This window comes from Glarea lozoyensis (assembly GCF_000409485.1).
Source record: "Glarea lozoyensis ATCC 20868 chromosome Unknown GLAREA1, whole genome shotgun sequence".
Classification (NCBI taxonomy): Eukaryota; Fungi; Ascomycota; class Leotiomycetes; order Helotiales; family Helotiaceae; genus Glarea; species Glarea lozoyensis.
This window is the reverse complement of record NW_007360983.1, coordinates 1,938,253-1,963,949: the sequence shown is the minus strand read 5'-3', so window position 1 is coordinate 1,963,949 and position 25,697 is coordinate 1,938,253. Positions and strand designations below refer to the sequence as shown.

The window sequence follows — 25,697 nt, the reverse complement described above, 5'->3', positions numbered from 1 at the left end:
CCCGCTCGATCAACCTGCCCCTGAGGGACGGGCCGTGGAAAGTAGTGCGACAGCTGAATGGGACTAACATTAGCGGCGCACATCGCAAGCACGTCAACATTTTGGGACCAAAACTATCTTGTCAAAAACATCAACCCCTCGAGGGTCCTAACGGGACTGCCACAACAACCTATCCAGCTACGATATCTACACCATCATGTACGACTCTTACTCCAGCATGCTGTATTCCTCGGTCATCGATATCTAGAATCAGTCCACTCCTCAGCATCGAGTCACTTTACGATTCTGCGATTCACACTGGCTAGTCGAACTGGCAATCTTTAGATTGAATTTGAGGCAAAAGAAACTTGAATCCAGTCGTCAACTCCATCAGCAGACCGTATAAAACGCCTTCCATCCATTGCCAACCGACAAGGTGGATCTTAAGCCTATGTACGCATCACACCTGTATGTACTCCAAACCCTCTATGGTAAGATGACAGCCCTATCAAGACCTCATGTTCAACCTTTGCTGAACAAACTTTATTGTGCTAATTGTATCGCAATCTAGATCACCTTTCGAGCCTCGCCTTCATCCTAATCCCTCCCTCAATGTCGACTCCGGCTCGATGTCCGCGATGCCCGCTTCTCGCGACCCCTCCCATAGCCATCATCACTTGATCGACTTTTACTGGGTTCTCGAGATTCCCATCGATCATACTCGCTTTCATATCCATCGTCATCTTCCTCTAGTTGATAACGAGCCTTTTCTCTGCCGTCGAACTTCGATCTCGTATTGCGGTCTTTTCGTTGCATGTTAAGCTGCTCCTCGATTTTATACATGTCAAGGTTGCGCGTCGTTTCATTATCCTCGGATTTTGGAGAAGCCTTTGGTCGCCTTTCTGGGACGTCCTCAATCTGCTTTTGATATTTGGGGTGCCTGTGTGGATTATCTTCACTCTGCCGCCGGTACCTCTGACGCTTCCCGGCCTGCTCCACGAAAGGCTTTTCCTCGATCTGACGGCGCGTCTTCACTGGCCGCTCCGGTCCGTCACGACTGAATCTTCTCTCGCTCCGATCGCGAGTGCGACGACTATTGTCAGTTGCTTTCAAAGGAACAGTCTCCTCGATTTCGTAATGACCTCGATGGCGTCGGCTGTCTTGTTCAATCTGTCGATCGTGATCATATCTGCCGTAGTAGCCTTCGCCATCGGTGGAATATCCTTCATCACATTCTTCAACCTCGTACCTGTCCACATACTTCCTAGAATGACCCGAGTCGCTACTCCTAGTGGATCTTGATTCGCGTCTATCAACTCTACGGACTCTTGCGCTGCTTCCTTTTCCGTCTCTCACAGGTTTTGCTTTAGTTTTATCCTCTTTTCCGGCAGCTTGGGCTTTTCCACCATTTTTCAATAGAACAGAGGGTGCTATTGCGCTGAGACCAAGTGGAAGCTCGCCTATGCGTGTTGTCAGTTCTCCCGCGTCTTGAACACCTTTGGTTTTTATCTCATACCTAGGCCGGTTGCTGATGACCACTCCAAATGCGGAATATGTTTGGTAGTGTTGATGACCAGCGTGAAAGCTGTTCGCACTTTGTTGGCGTTGAATCTGACATCGAATCGCTCTCCTGGTTTGATTTCCACCTTTGGTCCTGCGCCTGCTATTGCTGCTATACTTGCTGGGTGAAGTCCCCCAATCGAGTAGCTACCACCAGTGTGATCCGCTGTGGTGACAGTCAATACTGGTATCAATTGCTTATGCGGTTTGCTGACTGTCACAAAAATACGAGACATCGTGGTAGCATTTGGTGCCAGCACTCATGGATGAAGAGATTACCAACATTTTGAGAGATGTCCGTAGAAGATATCCTTCATCAATCCTTCTAACTGTGTCAAGTTGGCTCTGAGGCTTTTAGTTGTTCTGAGCCTCATCTGGAGCCTCTCCCCTGACAATTGACCTCAAGTTCTTCGGTTAGCGAATCAGAGTCGACTGTGCCACTGTTTGTTCTTCGAATAGATCCGTCACGTGCATCTGACGACTCTGAGGATTTGTTTCTCCAAATTTACTGCGGAAGGAACACGATCGATAACAAGTCATGCGTCACAAAACCCCGGGAACGAAAATTAAATGAAATAAGGAAACGTCATTTGTATTTCTTTTGGTGGGAACGCGGGATGTTTTCTGAGAAATTTTCTCTCCCAGGTTTGGGTTGTTGCACTCGAGTCCGAGTTGCACAAAACTTGGCGTGCTATAAACTCGGCACATCGGTTTTCACAATCTTAATTCTACGGCACTTACCTCATGGCTAAATGTGCTTGCTCTTACCAGATCATTTTCGCGATCAAGGATCGAAAAGCGCGAGGATCCGGTGGCTGGGTAGCAGCCTTCCCGCCAAGTTGAATCCTTCGTCTTAAGCTACTACGTATAAGCGCGTGGTTTCCACAAGTTTGTTGTTTACAACACTATTTTGTACTTGCATTTCATTATGTGGTCTCAAATGGCACTTTAGTTCAGAGGCTCGTGCTCTTCGAGCGAAAAGGCTTATTGTCTTGGGTTGCACGTCTTGCCGACAGTTTAGCTGCTATCGGCCCTCTGGCTCTCTTCAGAATTACCCTTGTATGTCGCACCTAGTCAGAGCCTCGTCTTGCGAAGAATGAAAGTTCAAAGACTATGATGGCCATTGTCTGTTTTGGTAGGGACCTTGTCAAGCTGTGCGAAGGCTACAGGCGAGATCAAAGAAACATGCCGAGAACAATGGTCTGTCCCAATAGCTAAAGAAAGCACGCTTCTCTCAACCGTTATTCGTCGGCGTACCTTTCCGAAGGTTTCCAGACTCGAACTCAGGATGGCACCATTAACGTTTGGTATTGAGCTCGAGTGTCATGTTGCTACCCTTGCTTACGGGGAGGAGGATCCAGAGCCTCGAGACCCTCGTCAAGTATACGATTTAACTATGCAGATAATTGGTTCTAGAGTCCACGAGTTACGGTATGTTCAGAGACAAGTCGCTAAGAAGCTGCAGAAGGAGACGGGTGTCATTCTCATCCCAGGCAACAAGCAACCTACGCCTCGACTCTAGGAAGTGACAGGGGATGTTACACTCAAAGAGTATACAGGTCCAGGGAAGTATGTATGGTTTCCCCTCGAATTCATTTCACCCCCACTGACCTCCAGTCTAGTATCCATGCTCGATGTTCACAAAATGTGTACCACAATCTCACAATCATTCCGAGTAACATCCAACCAAACCTGTGGCTTTCACGTTCATGTGGGCAACGGCATTGGCGAAAACGAAAAGCGATTCCCTTTCAGCGCAATGCGGAACCTACTAGCTATCATCTGGACCTTCGAACACCAAATCGCATCCCTACACCCCGAACACCGCCTAAGCAACAAGTTTTGTGTACGAATGCACACGGAAAGTGCTATTTGCCGTGGCACGACGCGTCAAGGTCTTGGTAAAATATTTGCTACAAGAGATCTCGATGAGTTAAGGCAGTTGACCTTGACGAACGGGACGCGCTCGGCGTACAATCTAATGCGTGTGGATGGGTCTTTAGCGGTAAGACCGTGGAGTTCCGACAGCATGCTGGGACCGTTGATGCGGATGCCGTGGTTAATTGGATCAAGTTCGTTACCAAACTCGTGGAAGTCGCTGTTAGGGATATGGAGAATCCGAGGGGTATGTTATGGAAGGAAGTCGACAGGGAAGAAAAGCAAGCGCCGGCCAGTGTGTACCAGTTCATGAGGACCTTCTTGGATTGTCCTGATGTTGCCGAGTATTATGCGAAGAGGGATAACGTCGGCGATACGCCAAATATCCTTCCTGAAAGCTGAAGCTCACCATCGACGCAGCAACAGCCTCGCCACCAGCCACGCTGTCGCCAACGCCCCACTCACATTCACCTTCACATGCTTTATATATTTGAATTTCCTTTTTTCTATCCAATCACTTCCGAGATCTCGCATTGGGTGTTTCGTCAAACTCTGCTACACTGGTTTACGATACCCTCGCTAACACCTTATACAGGAGGTAAGTCGGCAACAACAACGGTACGTTCTTAAACATTGAGAGAATGCGGGATCTGAGATTTGATTAATATTTTTTTGGAGTTTTTTTGGAGTAGACGTGTTTTTGGGCCGGTTATTTGTACTATTGTGGATTTAGGATACTGAGGAATATGTCAGGGGTGTTGATTCGGTAGGTTGTTTTTCTTATTTTTTCCGCGAAATTTACCTAGTACTTCGATGATTAAAGTCCTATACTCCAACCTGGGAGTTTATCTTCCCGCTTGTCATTCTCTAGATAGTATGCTGCGCTTTTCTTTTTAGGTCGGGCAGTTGTAGATCGTATTGTTACATTCTCCGAGGTCCTTTTTAAGTCGATTCTGGTTTGGCTGTCTTACTAAGGCTGTAGTATAACTCTATCGGAATTCTCGCACCGCCATGAGACATTTCTGGTAGGCCTGGTTCTAGTCCGATTTCTGGATCGCCTAAACACACAAGTTTCTTCCGAGCTAAAATAACAGAACAGAGTCGAGAGGCCTTTCGGTAAAGTATTTCGTGCATAATCGATCTTAGTTCTAAATAATATTGTAAGTTTAGCACAGCCGACGATTCTACAATAGACACATTTCTGGCATAACAGGAACGTTATATCGGTTTCGGTAGAATCGATATCTCTTCGGCATCAATTTTCCAAAACGAAATCGGGGGATTTACAAGTACAGCCCTGTTAAATGTAAGTCAAGCTTCGGCGAACAGTGGATGGAACTTTTAGATGAGCATGATTTGTACATGAAACGACTTAATGTATTTCAGCAAAATACGAAGATTCGGAAGAGAATTAATCCCTGCAAAATGGATTTCCGGTAAGTGCACTCAAGATAGTGAGTATAAGGTAAAAAGCAACATCTATAACAAAGACGTGTCTTAAGGGTTCTGGAATGACTGTAATCTTGATCTCGTGTAAAATCAATTTGGCGTCTCTCGAACCTGATAGCTTTTTAATAAGAAAAACTTCCTGAGCTCGAAATTTGAAGTACGGAAACAGCTAGCCTTGTCGTTCCAAAACTTGTATTCTAACACCACGCCCGGGATATAAATTTTATGTGGATAACACATTACTCATTATAAACTTGTAAAATGCCCTCAGTAAATGAAATACATATTTCTTGAGTTTTTGTGTGCGTGTGACGCTCGTAGTTTCTGCGCAGGAACTTCTTCTGGTTGGGAAACTGAAAGCGAAATGAGGAAGTCGTTTCGCTGTAAAAGACGTATTCGGATCGCACACGATATCGAATGGAATCTGAGTAGACATGCAACTTCACCCTAAAATTGGAGAACCACCGTAGACTGCCGAAAACTCCTCCACCGCCGTCGACTTATCTGCTCACCTCCACGAGTAACACAGACCGAAGGGGATACAGTGTACTTGACAAGTGGAGAAAATGCGGAATACTGAAGGAGATGTTGATATAGAAGGGTTTTGCGGTGTTAGGCGGTGTCAGTTGGATGGCATTAGAAGCAACTAGGCGGACAGTCGCATGAAGACGCTTGTTTACCTTTCGTGATAAGCTGAATACCGCGGTCTAGATGGAAATAGTGTCGATAGACGAGATTTGCTGTCGTTCTAGCCATTTTTTCTGTCCACATATGATTTCAATTTCATTTCAACCCAGTGTTACTCATGTCTGCTGGTAGACGGTGTCATTGTTACATGTGTATTCCGGTTGTATCAAACAACCACCTCGCGTTCTTGATCGGATATGATATTCAAGTACACGAACACCACCCAAATATAAACCTTTGATCAACAACCAAAGCATCCCGAATACTGTGACATGCCCAGATAGATTCCTAGTGTGAAGGTTCTCACTCCATGGATATTCCTAATCGTAGCTGGCGCGAGAAGGGGTAGAACGATTCGAGCTTCATCCACCATCTCACCCTCACCCAACATCACCTCCCCTCGTCCCCTTCCATCCTCTCCCCCCTCCCCTCCACTCATCCTCCAATCCCCTTCCCCCTTCCCCCGGCGCCCCACTCCCCATTTCCCATCCATATAAGCCATAAACTCCCCTTTTGCACCAATCAGATTCAACTCTCGCATTCACTTGCGAGCCCTGGCTAACGATTTTTGTGTAGATTGCTCACCTCGCTTCCTTGCTTTTCGCCGCCTTTGCTTTGCTCGATCTTGCTTTCGCTCTCGCCAATTAACATCTTCGCCCCAGCCAGCGAACTCGGGTCGTTCACGACTCATGTCTGATTATGATTACAGATTCTTCGCCTTCGGGTGGAGCCAAAAACACTACAGTAAGCATCCCCTTTCCGGTGTGGATATCGGGTGCGAGAGTTGAATTTGAGAATTATTTTTTTGGGGTTTTTTTGGGGTGGGGGAAGGTGAGGGGGTGGGAAGTGTGGTTGTTGTTTGTTTATATGAGGTTTATCAAGATTCGCTTTTGCTTTGCATAGTAACTTTGGCACAATATTTGAATTCCCGGATGTGTATACGTGTTCTTATTTACTTTCTTCAGAATTATTATTTCCTGAATCGACAATTCGAGCGAATTCGCGAGATCGACGTAAAAAGATCCCAGGACATGACACAAAAAGAAAATCGGAAAGACGGTGAAGTTCGCAGTGTTGTGAAATACTCTATAAACTGCTATACCCTGTTTTGAATTCAAGAATAGGACGTTTCCACTACCACCTAGGTCTAATATTCGCTATGTTCATTAACCGCATTACTTCTTATTATCTCGTATCGACGATCCTGGGGACAGTACTCTCAATAGTTAATCAACTATTAATTTTCGCGGTAAGCCTATAACTAACTACTAAGAAATTTGACCGACCTATAACTGACAAAAAATAACTAAACTACTCAAGAACAGTTAGTTTACTAGCCATTGCAAACGCTGCCTCAGGATTCCACATTCGATTTCCAACATTTGCTTGCTTATATGCCTCGTTCAACCAATTTTCCCACTGGGTTGTTCCCGGAGTAGCACCGCTCCGTTTTACCCAGTCAGTTGACTTCGTTACAAAGATTGCCTGCCACAAGCTTCTAGTAAGTGGGTCTGAACCCACGCCTTGGGTCAAATCTTTGACATTATCCCGAACTATTTCTTGGATTTCATACATTGGGAAATCCCAGTGGGTTGTTGATGGTATAAGCGCCACGAACCTATGAGTTTAAGCCTTTAATAAACGAAAAGAAGATGGATTATAAATACCAAAACACCGCATTCAGCAATAAGTATGTTACGGCGAGTGCTGCTTGCATAGTCCAACTCGCATTTCCCAGTAGTATCACAGCGACCATAAAAACAATCGTCCCGCTGCCAACAGAAATTCCGAAGCCTCTCGTGATAGCCTGCCTAACTTCTTCCGACCCGTAATACAGCTCCCGAGCTATTTCTTGATTACATTGGACGATGAGAAACGCACCATTTTTAGTCCGAATCACCACATCACCTGAATGAGCGGAGCCACTAATCCAAAATGGTCGAGTTGGTAGGCTCCAGAGTGAAGCTGCGCAGAACAAACTCGTTGCTGCAGATAAGAGAACAATGGCTATGGTCGCTGGTCCATCACCAATGACGACAGCCCAAACGAGGAGGCCCATTGTCAATAAGCTTGATGCTACGCAGAGAATATTGTGGGGTGCCATAGTTTTGGCTTTCATTATCGGTTGCGGAGGAGCAAAGTTGATTAACATGCTCCTCGTCGTGTCCCGAAGAGTGGTCCTTCGCTGGATTGGCGGTATCGCACCAATTTCTCCATCAACCTCATCAGCAGCAGAAGCGGGCACTTGAAGCCTCTTTCGAAATTGACTACGATACTTGATGTGAAGAACACGGACTTCATGAGGGTTCAACTTTGCGATCGGAAAAACCTGGTTGGCCGTATACGAAAGCTGGGGTAAACTAACCCCACTGTAGACACCCGTCACATTAGCAGCTGTTCCCGCGAGGGAAACCCGACGGTTTGGTCGTATTAGCGCTTGTGGAGCTGGTATCAAACGAGGAAGTAGACAGAGCTATGAAGCTGTCATGGGCTCTACGCATGTCTCTGTTGTTGTTTCGCCGATGACGGCGAGGAGACCGACGGCGTCTAATTTCCAGGCATTGCGGGAGGTTGGGAACTCGAGGACCATGTTTTACGATTACCATCAGTTAAGAAGAGATATTAGGTGTATGACCTTGGCGAAGATGGAGGAGATATGCTTGTTAATAATCACATCGTTGAATGTTCGTGGTCGTCAGCAGGATGGAGGGAAGTCAGCGGAAGTGGGGACCAATCCCAGGACAGAATTTATATTGTGAGCTAATATGTCTTGCATGAGCAGAGTAGATTACACAGAGAAACTGTTGACTAGATCACTAGAATTTCATGTCTAGTATTGGACAGTAGTTGAAATTTGAATTTGTTTTGACCTTTTACAATTGATTCTTGGCTAGATTTCTTTACCGTGGTCGACTTTTTCATAGAACATCGTGCTACAAATTAGAAGGGAAATCCAATAGATTCGGCATGTCGAAAATTAACCAGACAGACTTGGACTACGATACTTTCTCGTCACACTTTTTTATCATTCTCTAGGAGTCGACTCGACTCTCGCGTTAATCCAATTCCTACACGAATGCAGCCATGTTTGATTCGCATATGAGCAGTTAAAACGTGAGCTTCCTCAAAGGTATGTACAATAATATTTGTTCTAAACCCAGCACCGTCTATCTCACATTATCGTCGCTCCAAGTACCCCGAGAAATGCTACACCAATAAAACTCCAATTAAGAACCAAACTATGCACGCCACCACCTCTAGATTGACCCGCAAATGGGTCAGTGTAATTTTCCACATCACTCGACGACACATTCTGCAACACAGTCCTTCCACTCATGATCTTCAACCCCCCATCCACGGTAGCAACAGGAGCGCACGCTTCAATTCCCAATCCATCCTCGATACCCCCGGTGCAGTTTTTCATGGTACCTTCCGCACATAGCAGAAGCGGATAGAAGTTGATGTATCCAGCGGTACCCGGCTCAAGTGGCATGACAGTATCAATAACACCTATCACTGTCCGATTGAAGTCCTTTCCTTGGCTGTTCAACTCATTGCGTATCAATCTGTGCAGGAAAGATTCGGTCCCCTCTTTGGTCGGCCAGTAACTGTCGCGTAGTTCCGTGCTGTTTATGTTAAAAGTCAATTGAAGGTCGCCGTCTGCGACGAGCGGACAGCTTTGATTCGTTTTTCGGCGAGATACACAGTATTCTGCGGCGGATATGCGGCTGGGTGTTGAGGAGTAACGTGTGTATGTGTAATCCCCCGTTCTCGAAAAGATGGTGCAATTTCCTATTGGTTCGGTAGTTTGAGCTTGACTGACAGCCGTCAGGGTCCAGAGTAGGAGAGCGTTGAAAAGTGTGTTTATTTTCATCTTCAATGATTTTGCAAATGAGCTGATCTAGGGGAATTTGAACGTTTATTTTCCCTTCTTTGAGTTCGTCAGGAGTCTTAGAGATGTCAAAAAAGGACGATTATCTTTTAGAAACACTAGCTTCGAACCCACACCAGTTGCTCGGGCTCATACCATTGGTTATATAGACGTCCGTTAAATCAGCAATTACAACTCAGAGAGCCTGCCAAGTAACCTAAAGTCAGGGTCGACCCTCTCTTTCATTTAACCGCTGCGGCTAAGCTCTTGGCACTTAGAATAAGATTTGTGTTGAATTGCGTTTATTGTTCGTGAGAACAAGGCCAGAACTTCAAACTCTTTCTCAATAAGGATCAGCCATCATGAGGCCAAATGCCAAATATCTCGTAAATTTCGCACTTATCAAATTGCGAAAACGGCGACTCTGATCATATTCAGTATCTTATCTCCCTCTTTTCCTGCGTTATCGATGATTTCTTTGACGTAAAAGATGGCACTGCCATTCAGGATCAGCATTTTCGGTCAATAGTATCGTCGCTTTGAATCCAGCTCGCCAGCCTGTCTCGTATTGGGGCGAGGCTCCGGCTACTTGGTATTCTTGTGACGTATCTTCCCCCATACTAAGTGTTGAACATTGACCATGTGTTGTCTTGTTTGCGGCGAAGCTGAACAGGAGAAGCGACAAGTGGAGACTAGTTCTTGCACCATGATTGGCAAACCCACCAGTCGGCTATATTTTTCAGACCCTTCAATAATTCTGCCAGCTAGGCGGTGAGGATATAACTGTATTCAATCACAGGTTGTTTAAACCGATAAAAATTGTTTTACAGTTCGACAACACATAAATAGGGTAGTATCCACCTATAGGGTACCTAAGTACTCTGTTCACGAAAGTTGTTTACGAAATAAGTCGCTTTTTATTAATAAAACCACGTTATCACCCCCTTCTTATTTCCAGGCTAGGTAGGTAGGCAAATAGCCCAAAATAGTGAGAATAAGGTATGTAGTGACGCTAGGCTTAAGGAATCGCGATCTTAATGTTAGGCTTACGATTCTCGTAGTTTTAAAGGTATCCGTGATAGGTAACGTCTCAGCTAGGAACCTGTGCGGCTTTGGCGTTTAACGACCAAAAATACCACTGCACAACATTCGATTTTTTAAGCTGAGCACATCGCGTTTTAACATGGCAGACACAATCGAAATGAACGAGTACCGCGAGGAGCAGCAAGAGACGACTGGTGGTGAGGGCTCCGGCAGTGTCGTACTGCAATCCGGAAACAGCTCAATTTTAAGGCTACGAAGACCTCCATTAGTTGGATATTCAAGTGAGCTTGTAGACTCTCTTATAGTTGCTACAGGTGGTCACTAAATATAACCAAAAAGCACCCGCAGCAGGTTCATCATCCGTTTCGCCAAACTACAAGGCAAACATTCAGCAAATAGCATTAAGTATCGTTACATTGAATATTACCACGTTGCGTGCCCTTCGAGATGGGTGGTACGGATCTCCACAGATCATCAACCGGTGCTGTGACAGATATGAGCAGTTTCTTGACGAGGACGAAATCGAGTTGTTGGATTGGATCGTAGAAGATGGAGGAGTGCATTTCGATGCTCACGTTAGGGAATATGTCAACGAAAAGAGTCATGAGAAAGGGGTGGGATGGCTTGTCGACACACGCACTAGCGCATTTTATTCCCAGCTAATTGACATTGAACTTAAGATGTATCGTGCAGCACAGGCCCATTCCGCGCTGTTATTGAGGGCTGATACTCTGGAAATCCCCGAGGCATACAACTACTGTACATCTTACCAGAGCTATGTTGAACACGTTGCATCGAAAGAACAAGAGAAGCGTGTTTTTCTCAAAGAGACACTCAAAAGAGCTCAACGGCTTCTATCTGCTATCAAAGTGGCTGCAAATGATGGAAACCTAGATGGCCAAGTTCTAGAAATCCTGAAGCTGAAAGTTCTGGCTCTTCAAGAGCATTACCAGGATGCAACTGCGGCTTTGTTTGAAACATCATACGATCTCTTTGATCAAGCGCGTGTCGATTGGTGGTAAGAATGCGTTAAAAAAGTGAGAGAATGGCTTTACTAACACTGGCAGGAATCCAAGCATCTCCAAAACACCGTCTGATCCGCGCGAGAGATTACCAGCCGCTGTAGCAAGAGCATATGAAGCTAGCTCAAAAGGTCTGATATCTACCCTCAGCTTTTTTGTCCCGGCAATCTTGCTGATCTCTTGTGTTCCTATCGCATTGGCTTGGACTCGGAGCCCGCAGGAAGTGGGAGCATCTAATGATGCCAACTTCTATCAATTAATTGCTGGCTCACTGATTCAACTTCTTAGCTTGGCTACGTTGTTGTATCCAACGCTATTTCATTCTAAGTTTCAAGGACACTCTTGGTTATGGACATGGATCTTGGCTTTGTTCAGCGTTGCCTGTACTATTTTGAGTGTTTTAATCTATGTTTTTTTGCCTGTTGCTTGGAGCATGGTTGTTGCATTTGGCGGCATGACGGCACAAGCATTGATTACTTTACAAATAGTCCATGCTATTTGAACATGGGTGACGATAGATCTGTGGGGGTCTCGCTATCAGGTTTTTGGGCAAATTATCGACCTAAATTCTCAAAAGGAGCCAGGAATAAGTCCAGCCATCTAAGTTTTGTCTCGTTGCAGGGTGGGTAATTTTCACTCAGGGGAATAATCGCAATCAAGCTATTTACCGAGTTGTGATTAAGATTAGGATTATGTTATCTTCATGGGTTGATTGAATACAAGGTTGTATAATCAGCGATTCTTGGAACACTTCATTAATGAGGACCAATGTTCTAAAGAGACTCTTATTTGTTCTTACTGCACAGATCTACTGCCATTTAAAGCTGGGGATTTGACCTACTCCCCCCCCCCCCCCCCCCCCCGAACTTTTGTCCCCATTTGTATTTCCACCGCCTACACTCAACTGAATCCGTGATACCCCAAGATTGTCAAATGTTTCTGGCGCGATCTCTTTCCCGCTGCTACAACTTCAGCCATATGCTTGCTGGACTGCAATGGCTGAGGAGGATGCCTTGTACTATAACATCTAGGTGCGTCTATACTAGAGGCATAATCAATCTTCTTGCCTGTGTACTCAGGAAATGTTTTATCAGATCTCGAAGAGTAGGTAGGTCCTGACATCATTCCCATGTAAGCGATCTGAGCTTCCTCCTCGCAATATTCTGCCGCGCGTATCGTAGATTCGTCTCTGCGTATTATTGAGCTGGAACGACCTGCGTTCAGTTCGTATGATAGGGAGTTTAGTCGAGCGGAATTATCAATTCGCTCTCTAGTATTTCTTCGACTACGTGGTCGTCGGGCCGAGGGCCGCGCAGCGGATTGTTTGCCTTGAGACTCGGAGCTAGATGCTGAACTACGTCGTGCAGTGGTTCGAGAGTGTTTGAATTGTTCTGAGGCTTCTTGAGACCCAATTGTATCAGAAGGCGAGATTTGATGCTCTGAAGGTGATGGTTGCGAAGGTCGTCTTCCGCTATTTCGTCGGCCAGATCCACGTTTTGGGTCCATGTTGAAAATTTCTGATTAAAAATAATTAAAATACGGTCTGTTGAAATAAAGGTGAAAAGTTTAAGCTGCGTGAAAAATAATAAGTAAGAGATGAATATGGAAATTGAATATATAAAGAAATAGGTCGCTCGGGGGTGCGTTGGAGTTTAAAAAGGTTCAGATTGATAGTTGATGCTACAAATAGATTAAACGTACTTGCCATGAATGCTCTTTCACGTTCACAAAGAGCTTGAAATAGTAACATAGGAACTCTTTGTTGTTGGGACTTTTTGTGAAAGGTGAAAGGCTCATTGTCCCAACATCTAACATTCCTAATTAGAATGGCGACTCTTCAGGGAGCAGTTTGATTGGGTCATTAGATCCTTATGACTTCGAGATTGCATTGGATCGCGATCGCAATCTATTACAACATACATAAAAACGAATAATTGAGTGGTGTAATTCAGGGGGCTCGCTTAGCATTTGCAGCTACCAACCAACTCCTCACCACTTTGTTGTCATTAGAAAGTAACTCCCGAACACTAAATCATACGTAACTTGGTTGGATCCAAAAATTCATTCATTTATTATCCAACTCTCGGCCATAATTATATAGTATACTCTTCCACGAACGATCATTATTGTGAACCCTTCCTGTGACAAAATCTAGCATCACCTCACCCACAGTCATGCAGTGACGACAATCTTCATTCGCAGAAAGCAGCGATGCTGAATCGGTCATTAGAGCTTGCGATAAACACATTCAAATTACTCGCATGCACCTTCCTGAAACCAATATCATGTAGAGTTCGAATAGTCTCCATGCATAATATTTATAATCTGTGCTAGCTTCGTTCCCCACAAGGCTTTTTTGTTGATATAAAGGACTTCTATGATTACAAACAAAAGACTCTCGTGCGGACCCAAAGCCCAATGACGACTATGGCAAAAGTGACCCCTCCAAGCAGTACCACAACAATGTAGAATACCCCAAGCTCAGTGTTGCCAATCCTAAAGGAGTGTATTCATCGCAAAGACGTTGGTGACGAAATTTCACGGGAGGAAAATGGGTGTGAGCTTGCTTGATCCTCTTCTTACCCTATTTTAATGTCAAGAATGCTAGATATCTGTCAACTTAACCTTCAGATTTTTTTTTCATCCGTCGGCTCTGTTCTTCACGACTTGATAGTCGTGGGAAATGTTGACCAGGCAAGACAAATTTGAAAAAAATTCTTTTGTGCTACTTTAAGTGTTTCCCATACAACCTCGGGTGTCATCACATTAAAAGAACGGTTGTCAATCTTTTTCTTATGGATTATTTCTGTCTCTCGATCAGCTTCATAAATCACAATGCCTCCTCCCAAGTGAGGAATCAAACTGGAAAACATCGATTTTATTTCTTCTATATGCTATATTTCTCTAAACCTTACATCCAACTAACAAATCCAAGTCAGTAGCTAGGCTACTGCTTTTCTCTTCTTTACTTGCTGTTTCCAAAAGGGCATCACTGTCGCAACGAATCCAAGTCAGTAGCTGCTACTGCTTCACTCTTCTATTGTAGCATGTTGTCTCCCTGTATCTAATCGTGCAATCCCTTGTCATATCCCTTGTCCTTCCATGGGTCTTCCACTGCTCCTTTATCATCAAACAGTCCTGTTCGCAGAGTTGCGTCGTGAAGTTCTTTGTTCACAATGCCCCGGGCTAACTTATTGGATTCTACCAAAGTTTCGTCTAGCTCAGCTCTAGTGAGATCTTCTTCGTGTTCCGTACGTGTCTCTTTTCTTTTTTCCGCACGTATCTCTTTTCTTTTTTCTTTCCGATATTCAATAGCTTCCGGTAGGAAATTCAACACTTTGCCGGTTTTTTCATCAACAACAGTCTGCTGAACAGATCGAGTAGTTTGTTTTTCTGAGCAGTAGATAGGTATCATAGCCTCTTTAGCCAGACCCCAGCTCTTAGGGTAGCGATAACTTGAATACGATAGCTCTGGATCACCTTTCTTGGGTATAGTCAGTGTGTGGTTTGCCAAGTAATAGGTCCGTTTATTGCTCGCATCAAGTTGGAAATCACCAAGTTTATCGGTATGACTTTTTGGTGGCAACTCTTGTGGTGGGTATTGGCTGGGACGTGTGGGTGCAACAATTTCGGACCTAGGTTCTAGGGTGTCGGAGAGCAGGACAGGTTTTCTCCCGAATTTTGGGAGAACGGGTGCATTGACATTACTTCTGCTACTGAAACCATCAACTAGTGGTCCTTCAGCAAATGGAGGTCCCATTTGTCGCCTTGAATATGGTCCATAGCTACTGTGAGTGACCCAGCCGTCATCTTGCTCATGAGTGACAAAGGAATCTCCACCGTAAGTCGCCATATTATCATGCCCAACACGCTGACTTCCACTTGCCATGGCCATAGAACCACCTGTAGAGCGGTCTCGCTGATCGGCATTTTGAGTCCCCTGAGGATTTTTCAAATGATCTGCGTGATCCTTCAAAGTTGCCGGTTCAGGTGGAGGTGAAAAGGCGCTTGGCACTTTTCGCGAAGAAGAATGATTTAGTGAGCTTGGAAAAGATGAAGGTCTGTCAGATTGACTTCTAGTACCACTTTCCTCCGCATAGCCAACTTCCTGTGTTTCTATACGCTCTCTAGTTTGATTTTGAGTGGCCTCACGGCTATCTAGACGTCCAGAACCGGAATATCTAACTCGTTGTGCCGGTTGATCTTGAGGAGAATTTGAATCGCTTTCACGGGGTCGTCGTGCCCGAGGACGAATCGACGACTCCTTTCGGTGAAGAATCTCGGAGCGAGAAGACGACCCATATCTTTGTTCAAGTACAGATCCAGAGGAAGATCCCATAACAAGATGAGGATCACTTCGACCTGACACTAGAGACGGGTCGGGTTGGAATTGTTCGTACATGTACTGGCGAGCGCTGTCTTGTGGAAATGAATTGGCCTTATTTTTATTCGTTTGAGAGCCTGCTATCCCGCCTTCAGCTTGTTCATCTCTGTTGTCAGAGTAAGGTTGTTGAGCTGGGGCGTTTGGTGGTCTTCCTCTTCCACAGCTCTTGTCTGGTCGTTCTTGTTTCTTACGCCCGGTCATGATGGAAACTTTTTATTTATGTTTATATAAACAAAGCTACTGAAATACGTGCACTAGAGGAGGAATCGAAGATAGAGATTGGCAAGTTATAATGATGGAGAAGAAAAAGGGAAGAGCGATGAAGTGAAGATTTATATAGTGCGAAACAGGTTACTCATGGCTATTATGCTATGATGTGGATGCCGAAATATGTACATCTCGTAAAATATGAACTGGGGCTTCTCAACTCCAGAATGACATGTACGATGGTTTCTTTGTTGTTGAACTAAATTCCCGTTAATATCAGACTCAGGAGAGTTTATGAGTACCCTCGGTATACTTACTCATACGAAATATCAGATGAATTGGGGCTCAGAAACGAATAGACCTTACCGAATCGGAAGCGCTTCTTCTCAATACTGACTCGATGTCAAAGAGGATTTCTTTGTTTTAGAAAGACGAGTCAAGTTGACTTCTGGCTTCAGACCCATCATTGATTTTGCTTATCACAGACACATTCATCTGTATCTGTTATTTCATGAGTTGGGTGTCGATGACGAGTACACATCACACATGTGGAAGGCTTGATTCACAAATCCCATCGGACATGAAAAAAGACAGGTTTTCGTGTTCATATGAATTGTCAGACTGAAGTCACAGAGTTACCAAAGGACTTTCGATCGCGAAAATCTGGCTGCTCACGCTCACCATTCCATGCCATGAGTTGGATGGGAGAACCCCGCACACATCGTAGCGGGAAATTCATCTACTCTACACCAAAACGATCTTGCAAAATGTGCGATCTTTAGTAATGAGCCTCCAATTTTGACTTGACAAATTCTCAGAAGATCGTTTATTCATACAAGCCATGCCATGACTTAAGTATCTACGATGAGTCCACCTCCCCAATTTCCAGCATTTTTTCGACATGAGAGAGAAAATAACTGCAGTCAAGAGAGTCTCAGCTTCCAAACCAAAAATGTTGTTTACTTCAAATGGAGAGAAGCTACGCATGTCTTGAGCTCAAACCTCGCACGTCTCTTAACTCAGATATGGCCAAACGCACGAATAACATGTTGTGCGGGCCAAATCTTAGAGTTTAGCTTAAGATTCAAGCACAACCAAAGCGGGGTGAACCAGGTGAACCTATAATCCAGAGTATAACTTTTCTAAATGATAGTGCGATAGTAATCGCAGACTCGGGATATCTGTTTGGGGGAAGGGCATATATTAGGAATACATGAAGTCCGCATTTGTCCTAAGTTTAAATGCTACATTTTGATATCTCAGTCCTCAATGTAGGCTCAAAAAAATGCCAATAGAACGTGCCTATTTATAGTGACAGGTCTCTATACCGTGCCGCGTCCTATCTCTCAATCGAAATCTGAGGACAAGCTTTAACAAAAACTACAATCATTTTTCAGCATAGAACACATAAACTGGACCCACTCCTTTTGTTTACGAAATCTTTTTGAAATCTTCCGCCAAAGCGACCCCACTCCAAACCCCCACCACGCATTTCTCCCGTTTCTCCTCCCATCTACTCATGCTTCCCTTCATCAGAACCCTTTTTATGCCATGGATCTTTTATTTCACTTTCATAATCCCACAGTCCAGCTTGTCGGCACCTATCCCGCAGCTCTTTATTGAGATTATGTTGGGCGTACTGTTTAGCGCCACGTGAATCCTGAGACCGTTCAGTCGGGGTTCGTAGTCGCCCGTAACTTAGACTCTTCTCTTTTCTGTGACCAAACGCATCCTGTGTTTGACCCAGCCTTCTATTGAGTTCTCTATCGGCATGTTCCCGCCGCCATTTCGCGTCCCTTTCTGTCCCAGAGTCTTTATTGTATTCATCTATCAAATATTGTCCCGTGGCCCCATGCTCGTCGTCATCGTAATCCTTTTCAAACCACCCATCTCGTTTCTGCTTGCCGTGTTCACCTAACCTGTGATATTCGATAGTGAATGGCTGTCTGCTGCGCAACCGCTGTTCAGCGGCTTCGAGATCGTCGTAGTGGGCCTCGGTGGGTAAAGGTTGGGGGAGATGATTGCTAGGACGTCGGGGTGCGATCACCTCTGACTTAGGGTTCCTGGGAGGTCCATGATGGTAAGGGTGTTCTCTGTGGGGGGCCTTTGGTTTAGGTCGTTGGCTAAACCGATCACATGGTTCTCCCTCCGGAAATGGTGGTACACTCTGTGTCGGTTGACTTAAAGACCCTCCTCCTGTCTCGTTCCTGGTTTGATGTCTATCTCCATGCCCAGGGGGAGTAGAATCGTTCCGCAATAGAGGATCCAGCCAACTGAGACTACTATCGCCTGATTCAGTACCTGTTAGATTATTTTGTCGAACCCGTTTGTGGCTGTCCCAGAACCGCTGATGACCAGACACACCCGCAAAATCGTCAGGCTCAGGGCTAAACACGCTTCGCTTTCTCTGAGAGGGTTGATAGGTCGTTGCGTTAGGAGGAGGTGGACCGCTTGAAGATTGACTTTGACCATTATTTTGCGGCTCAACAGAAGCTCGAGCTACGTAACTACTAGAAGATATTCTTGACTGATGATTATCTCGAAGGTTTTGTGATGTCTCATAATCATCACGAAGACTGAAATTGTCCACCCCACTTCGCTTTCCTGTTAGCTCGTTAGGATAATTGGAACTTCCTTGAGAATTCCGTGATCGTTCCCAGGGCGAAGTTTGAGAGGAAGATCCATTGCGGCCGGCGACCATAAGATAGTTGGGAGGTGGTTGGAAACTCGGATCCAGTAAAGCTTGTCTAGAAGAGAGACCAGAATCCTGTAGAGTTCTCGCATTTAGTTCTTGTCCTCCAGTCGCTGGATGATTTTGAAGCGGTTCTCGACTGCCTTTTTTGCTAGAGTTGTGATTATTGCGGTCCATGTTTAGGTCTGTCAAATTAAACTGAGAGTAAAAAGGTACGATGACACCTTTAGCCAAAGCTGCTGGGAGAATTTGTTGATGGAAAAGATGGAGAAAAGGTCATCTTTATACAATAAGAATCAAACGATTTTCAGTTGTCATATTGTGATATGAATGTTTGAACTGGATACATTTCGTTGTCGTGGAATTGCTCATTTTCAAATGGTCATAAGAAAGAATCTTTAGAGTGAAAAGAAATTTCTTGCTCTTGTTTGTCGATTTAATTGTGAGTGGGGTGTTCTGTATAAGTAAATGTCGGAAATATGGAGGCAGTCATCTTCAGGGTTGTTTGGATATGAGAGAAAGAAGCTTTGTTGTTGAAGCAACTATGACCTGGATTGAGGAAAAATTTCATAGTTCAATACTCATTTAATATCAATGTGGAGTTTCATGAAGGGGATCACCATATAAATCGTCGTAATTAGTCTATGTGACCCCTTTCAGCAGGAGCAAACATAGGGGTCTCGCTTAACAAAATTTAGTATGGGATGAGGGTCGACGAATCTGATTTTATTTAGGAAGCATGCCGCCCAAAGAGCTCAAAAACAAAGAGTTTCGATTGTGTTAGGTATTTAATTCAAGTTTCAAGGTATAGGTCTAGTAAAAATATAATAGTTAGTTGCTATTATACACCGAGCAAGCGTACTAGACACGCTTTATGAAAGCTGCAATAGATGAGGGAAAGTTAGAGTAAGATAACAAAAAACGAACACAAGAAATGCTACCGAAACAATCCACCTATTCACACAACAGAGTCGGATAGTGATTGAAGTTCCGAGTGTATCTGGAAGATGGAATAGTCTCGAAATAGCTTCTTCGGTTCCGCGACCCATCCCTGGACAACTTGGTATATTTCCTTGATATCTCTACCCGACTTTTGATATTCGGCATAGCTGAGGAGGTATGTGAGACCTTGCTGGTCGAGAGATTTATACGCCTCCTCGACAACATAAAGACTCTTGGAAATTTTGGCCCCGACCAGTCAAGAATCAACGGGCTGTAGAAAACCACTGGCATGCATGTTCCAGTCAAGGGACGCCACAATAACTGCTCCGTGTAGAAACCCGCGTAGTCTCTCCCTTCTACTTGAATCCATGAAACACTCGTATCTCTACTGAATATCAGACTTCGAACGAGACTGCGGAGTGGCGTGTTTAACTCGAGAGCTGTTACACCAGTCTCCTCAAGAAGAGAAACGGTGTAAGATCCATGAACAGGCCAGCAGAATATGATTGAATCTTCTCGATATTGATTCGTGATGCCGTGTTTATCGGCCAGACCGCAGCCTAGCTTGGGACAGGCGGATCGAAGTCCTAGCTTTTTGTAACGGGGTTCCAGTATCGCACCAAGCTTGTCATGATTGGCGATGATTTCACGCAAAATGTTGGAAACTCCTGGGCCTCCCATGATCTCTGACTGCTTCCGGAGCTCAAAGTCAACCCCAGAGACTTCATGCAAACGATTCAAGATGCGTAAGAAGTCTCCCTCAAACTTAGCAGAATGCTTCGTCAATCGAAGGCTACGCTGATAAGACACCCCATCATAAACGACGCTCTTCTCTGGCGTAGGCGCAGTGTCAACCAAATCCATTGAGACAGTAACTTTGTTTCCTCGTTTCGTTAGTGCTTCGGCAAGGGCAAAAGCTGTACACATGTTCATGATATTTCCGATATGGGTTGATGAGTTTGGCTGAGCACCAACGAAAATCTTGATAGCTGGTCGATCGGGTTGAGTCAGGGTTTCAAGGTATTCAATGGGATTATCTTCACAATAGTATGACCCAGCTCCCAGAGGGTGATGAGACACTCCATCGTGGGAAATAGTTGAGTGTGACATTGGAATTGTTTGGCGTAGAGGGTGAATTAAGTGAGAAGTGTTGTAATGAGTGGAACTGACTACTACTACCATTCTGAGGGAGAGGTTATATAATCAAAGTACCACCATCTCTTCTACTTGAGTTTCCAATTAGCCTAGCAGAGTTTGTGGAATATACCTGATGATCAAAATAGTTGTAGGCATTTCTACGGTGTTGTTGTAGAGGGATGACTTTAAACCCTCGATTGCCAAACAATTCTCACTATTTTCACTTTATGAAACACAAATCAATAGTAACTTGGGCACCATAAGCCTCAGGAGCAATAACCCATCCAGAAAGCTATTCGTCGGTCGGGAAATCGGTCTCGCGTGATAACAGCATCACCCGTATAACTATAGCCGCTGAAGAACAAAATCTTAGTAGGGACGTTGTTGTGCCGGAAAAGAAAACAAAATAACAAACGATCTAGGCTCCCGGAGGACAAAATTAGTGTCAGTCACCTGCCGAGTAATCTTGGACTAAATAAGTCAACTTTGAATAGAGCGTAAGAAGTCTTATTTACTTAAAATAATGGACGTAATATCTCACATTGTTCTAGATCAATCCACTAAATAACGATATTTCGTCAACTTAATCGAAGCAATACCGTGTTTCGACTGCCACTTATTTTGACCACCGCGAGCTAGGCACGTTGGATGTCTCGTGACACCCCTGTAGTGACCTGGATTTATCAATTTTGGTAATTTCTCGCTGTCAGCCTGTTGGACACCACATCGCGGCGGCAACCTTTCTATTCAATCACTAGGTATACACTCCCAACCGAGAAGATTATGAAATCGAGTTGTAAAAACCAGTGAATGTGCGAAAGTAAGCGTTGGCCAGCCTCATCATGACACGCGAGACCCTTCGCACCGACATCCTCATTTCCATCTACCCCAACCACGTAGCCAACATGCTCACTCGCCAAAAGACGCACGAGTTCAGGAAATACCTCATCCCGCCAACCGTCTCCAGGATCTGGATCTACGAGACCGCTCCCGTCTCCGCAATCCGATATTGCGCTGTCATCGAACCGGGGATCCAGCCTGGCGAACTACCCGCCGATGACCTCGAGGGCCTCAACAACCGGATCTTCAACGATGGGGAAACTTTGAAGCCCGGGGGCTCTGGATCTCGGTATGCGTATAGGATTGCGGAGCTTTACCGTCTGGGATCTGAGGTTAGCTTGGAGGAGTTGCGGGAGAGGGGGTGGGTGAAGGGTGCGCCGCAGAAATATAATTTTGCACTGGGGGAGATGGTGTTGGAGCTTTCGCCGGGGTTGATAAGAGAGTTTTGAGGAGAAAGTGTTGATATTGTTTAGAAAGAAGTAGATTATTTGGCTTGTATGCAGAGAGTGATTGAGGAGAAAAGGAGTCCTTTTATGGGACTTGACTTCAGTTTCAACCATTTGCGTCAAAAATGAGTCTTAACGTCTAAGCTACGTCGAAATTACAGAGGATAAACTAGAGATGAACTAGTACTATAAAGAAGCTCATTTCTTACCTTTGTACATTCTATCTATTTTATATATCATTTCACGCTACGACAGATCCTGCCCTTCCACAATTTAGGGGTCTGGTTTACTATTACCATCTAAAAAACACACCGGTATCCTCTCGGTATTCTTTCGTACTAACACCTACAAGATTACTTTGTAAACTCGAATACAACTGGACAGTCTAACAAGAAAGTCACAGCCTCATGCTTTATGTTTAGGGAGGAGAGCTCTAGGTTTGCGAAAACATTAAGGACGTTGCTCGGTTTACTGAGAAGATGATAGCAGTTTGCTTTCGGGTTAAACAAGCGTGAAAATATGGTTAAGTAGTGCTCTTTGAGATTATCTCGCGGATGTAGACGAGAGTAAATTCCCAAGCTCATCTTGAGTTAAACAGCTTCAAACACAACTTCATTCATCGCACAAACCTCACAACCACAGCCTCCCCCTCAACCCGTGGAAAAAACTCCACCCCCAACTTCACATCCTGCCCAGCACCCCTCAACCTCTCCACACCACTCGCACTAATCTTCAACCCCGCCCCTTCCCCCTCCCACTCCCCAAACGTCCAATACCCCCTCTGCAACACCCCCAAATACATCGTCCATGCATCCGTCAAGTAACTCCCATCAGCCAGAACCGCCTTCACAGCCGCGACCTGCGGCAATCCCGCGTAGGAGATGGGGATATGCAGGTCACCCGGTGGGAGGGAGGTGAGGTTGTATGTTGTTACTGGGAGGGTGGGCGTGGTGTAGACGTAGAGGGAGAGGGTGAGAGGGGCGCCGGCGGAGAAGGTTAGGGTGAGGGTTTTGTGGAGGCCTGGTTGGGCTGTTGCGAGGGGGGAGAGGTAGGATGCGGAGAGTGTGAGGAGGCCTGAGGGGGTGATTGAGAAATCGGCGGGGGTGAGGGGGGTGCTGTTGTCGGTGATTGAGAGGAGGGTGTTTCCGTTAAGGATGTATTGGATTTGCGCGTCGGCGATAGGGGTGTTGAGTTTATGGAAGTAATACGCTGAACTGAATTGCGATGTCGCGCTTCCGTCTTCCGTGCTGTCTGCTAGAGAATTGACTTTTCCAGCAGCGGCGGCGAGAAGAATATCAATGCCGACTTCATCCCTCCACTTCCCGGTCGTGCGATCGAGTTGATCATTCCCGTTATCCCATTGCATGCTACTATACCCGTACTTCTTCGCCGTGCTAACAAAAAAGTCCGTGTACTTCCACCGCGCAGCCGTTTCAGTCTGACCCGTGGAAACAGACCATTCACCGATAAAGGTTGGGACATGGGAGAAATTGCCGTGGAAAAGTTCGAAATCATTGACGAGCGACGCTTTGTCGGCGTCAGATCCCCAGATGGTCTTGCCCCAGGCGCCGAAGACGAAGTCGTAGGGACTGTAGTAGTGGAATTGGAGACCCCATGGTTGGAGCGGGTACGTGGTAGGCCGGGTGAAATAGAGTGATGTGAGCTCGGTATTCATGTTTAGGCCGCTGAGAGAGAGGACGCGGTTGGGGTTGTGGCCACCTGCGCGGTTTACAGCATCGAGGAAATATGTGTTGAGGCGGTTGAGGAGGTCAGCATGTTCTTTGGTGCTGCCGGCTGGTTCGTTGAGAGCTTCGAAGATGAGTTTGGAAGATTTGCAGGAGAAGCGGGAGGCTATTTGGGACCAGAGACGGGTGAACTTTTCTTCGATCATGGTGGTGTTTGCATTTGCTACTGATGGGTCTGCCCAGACCCAGGAGTCATGATGGACATTAAGAACGACGGAGAAGTCTAGGGCTAAGGCTTGGTCGACGACCGTTTCGACGCGGTCCATGAAAGTTTTGTCGACTTGCCATGTTGGTGAGTCGGATGTAAAATGATATGCCCATGTAACTATACCACGTTAGCAGCTGTGAGTGAAATCAATCAATTTGATTCGTACCTGGAATTCGAATACTCTTAAAACCTCTTGCTTTGACTTGAGCCAACGTCGAAGCTTGTGCAGGTGGGTTGTTCCAAGATCCCTCATTAGGAACTGCATCTAGAGTGTTCCCAAGATTCCATCCCGGATCAAGAGCCGCAAAAGCAGCTGCAGCTGTGGTACTCTTGAATGTTCTAGTACAATTCTGAATGGACTGGCTGTTTGTTACATAGGCAACGGTGGCCAGAATACTCAAAACGTGAGATACATGCATTTTGCGCCAAAGGAATGACAAAGAAAAGTTTTCGAAAAGAGGAGAGATTGGATACCAATATAAGAGTTAGCACACTAGTTACCGGAAGAAGTGCCAAGCTCATTTTTGTACATTTGGGTTCCGTGCATCTGAAGCACCTGTGGTGGTACGTACCCACAGATCTCAATTGACATGGTGTAGGAATCCGATTTTTTGATCTTTCAAGATTTCGCGCGAATCAAAACTTAAAGAGTGGTGTTTTAACAGCATTTTCGCAGTTGCAAGCATGATGTCTAATACCAGTGGCTGAAGAAGGAACATGGAACGTAGATTGCCGAAATATTCGGGGTAGCAATGCGGGGTGAGCAAGATCTTCAAAAGCGTCTGAATAGATTAATTTTGCCTCAAATATAAAGGCTAAAACATATTCCGCTCCGTCGGATATCGAGCCGATGCGGTTGAGCAGTTGAGATGTGACTTGCAGCACTTCTGCATATCGCTCGAGAGGTACATGAACTTCTTAGGATTCCCGCAGACGGTGGGTCTAACCAGAAACGTGATACTAGAAGAAGTAAAAGCGAATTTTACAAGAAGAGCATTCACTCAATATTGTATTTTCCAATTTTGCCAATCAGTTTCCCAGGAGAGAATCTCTCGGGCGATGAAATAACTTGCTCATGTGAAGTACCACTCACGTGACCGACCTCCTCATCTACTCTTATCCTCTACTGGCTGATATTGATAGGATGAGAGATGATTTATGATTCTGCCGAACATGAATCTGTGATACAATTGTGAGGAAATGTAAATGTTTATTCTAAAAAGAAAATCCAAATTTCAAGAGTAAGAAAGGGTGGTAGCAAAACTGGCAGCGTCACTCGACCTGCCAGAACCATCGGAAACAGTAGTAACACAGAACAGTCAGGAAACGTTGATAGTCGAGACGATTTAACTACAGCGCTCTGTAATTGAACGCCAGAAAAACGAAAGATACTGGTGACAAGATCTTGAGTCTTCGTAAGCGAGCTTGAGCTTGAGGCGTCAACGAGGATGACTTGAGTCTAGAGACGTTCATAGGAATTGAAGAAGACTTAAGAGAACAGGACTTCACAAAGCATGTTCATCCCCCATCGAGTTTCAAGCTCAAGGACTTCAGGACTCGACGTCATCAACCCCTCAAAATTCGAACCCCTCGCCCAGGACCAAAC

General features: G+C 45.2%; 10 protein-coding genes across 10 annotated transcripts; 3 read left to right on the top strand and 7 right to left on the bottom strand.

The window, feature by feature from the left end:
- Positions 1 to 588: 588 nt before the first annotated feature.
- Positions 589 to 1,775, bottom strand: GLAREA_09296 (uncharacterized protein; the record flags this gene model as incomplete). The annotated part of the gene is made up of 2 exons (XM_008078257.1): positions 589 to 1,439; positions 1,496 to 1,775. 2 exons carry the CDS (start codon positions 1,773 to 1,775, stop codon positions 589 to 591), a joined length of 1,131 nt encoding a protein of 376 aa, XP_008076448.1.
- Positions 1,776 to 2,827: 1,052 nt separating this feature from the next.
- GLAREA_09295 (uncharacterized protein) lies at positions 2,828 to 3,819 on the top strand (the record flags this gene model as incomplete). Its single annotated transcript, XM_008078256.1, has 4 exons — positions 2,828 to 3,016; positions 3,072 to 3,108; positions 3,162 to 3,544; positions 3,613 to 3,819. 4 exons carry the CDS (start codon positions 2,828 to 2,830, stop codon positions 3,817 to 3,819), a joined length of 816 nt encoding a protein of 271 aa, XP_008076447.1.
- Positions 3,820 to 6,864: 3,045 nt separating this feature from the next.
- Positions 6,865 to 9,427, bottom strand: GLAREA_09294 (uncharacterized protein; the record flags this gene model as incomplete). Its single annotated transcript, XM_008078255.1, has 3 exons — positions 6,865 to 7,171; positions 7,221 to 7,922; positions 8,730 to 9,427. The coding sequence occupies 3 exons, from the start codon at positions 9,425 to 9,427 to the stop codon at positions 6,865 to 6,867; spliced, it is 1,707 nt and encodes a 568-aa protein (XP_008076446.1).
- A 1,180-nt stretch (positions 9,428 to 10,607) lies between these two features.
- GLAREA_09293 (uncharacterized protein) lies at positions 10,608 to 11,992 on the top strand (the record flags this gene model as incomplete). Its single annotated transcript, XM_008078254.1, has 3 exons — positions 10,608 to 10,749; positions 10,808 to 11,486; positions 11,536 to 11,992. The coding sequence occupies 3 exons, from the start codon at positions 10,608 to 10,610 to the stop codon at positions 11,990 to 11,992; spliced, it is 1,278 nt and encodes a 425-aa protein (XP_008076445.1).
- Positions 11,993 to 12,390: 398 nt separating this feature from the next.
- GLAREA_09292 (uncharacterized protein) lies at positions 12,391 to 12,996 on the bottom strand (the record flags this gene model as incomplete). The annotated part of the gene is made up of 1 exon (XM_008078253.1): positions 12,391 to 12,996. One exon carries the CDS (start codon positions 12,994 to 12,996, stop codon positions 12,391 to 12,393), a length of 606 nt encoding a protein of 201 aa, XP_008076444.1.
- A 1,558-nt stretch (positions 12,997 to 14,554) lies between these two features.
- On the bottom strand, positions 14,555 to 16,075 carry GLAREA_09291 (uncharacterized protein; the record flags this gene model as incomplete). Its single annotated transcript, XM_008078252.1, has 1 exon — positions 14,555 to 16,075. The coding sequence occupies one exon, from the start codon at positions 16,073 to 16,075 to the stop codon at positions 14,555 to 14,557; it is 1,521 nt and encodes a 506-aa protein (XP_008076443.1).
- Positions 16,076 to 17,594: 1,519 nt separating this feature from the next.
- GLAREA_09290 (uncharacterized protein) lies at positions 17,595 to 18,950 on the bottom strand (the record flags this gene model as incomplete). Its single annotated transcript, XM_008078251.1, has 1 exon — positions 17,595 to 18,950. The coding sequence occupies one exon, from the start codon at positions 18,948 to 18,950 to the stop codon at positions 17,595 to 17,597; it is 1,356 nt and encodes a 451-aa protein (XP_008076442.1).
- Positions 18,951 to 19,727: 777 nt separating this feature from the next.
- On the bottom strand, positions 19,728 to 20,825 carry GLAREA_09289 (uncharacterized protein; the record flags this gene model as incomplete). The annotated part of the gene is made up of 1 exon (XM_008078250.1): positions 19,728 to 20,825. One exon carries the CDS (start codon positions 20,823 to 20,825, stop codon positions 19,728 to 19,730), a length of 1,098 nt encoding a protein of 365 aa, XP_008076441.1.
- Positions 20,826 to 21,694: 869 nt separating this feature from the next.
- On the top strand, positions 21,695 to 22,141 carry GLAREA_09288 (uncharacterized protein; the record flags this gene model as incomplete). Its single annotated transcript, XM_008078249.1, has 1 exon — positions 21,695 to 22,141. The coding sequence occupies one exon, from the start codon at positions 21,695 to 21,697 to the stop codon at positions 22,139 to 22,141; it is 447 nt and encodes a 148-aa protein (XP_008076440.1).
- A 613-nt stretch (positions 22,142 to 22,754) lies between these two features.
- GLAREA_09287 ((Trans)glycosidase) lies at positions 22,755 to 24,510 on the bottom strand (the record flags this gene model as incomplete). Its single annotated transcript, XM_008078248.1, has 2 exons — positions 22,755 to 24,208; positions 24,258 to 24,510. 2 exons carry the CDS (start codon positions 24,508 to 24,510, stop codon positions 22,755 to 22,757), a joined length of 1,707 nt encoding a protein of 568 aa, XP_008076439.1.
- Positions 24,511 to 25,697: the final 1,187 nt, after the last annotated feature.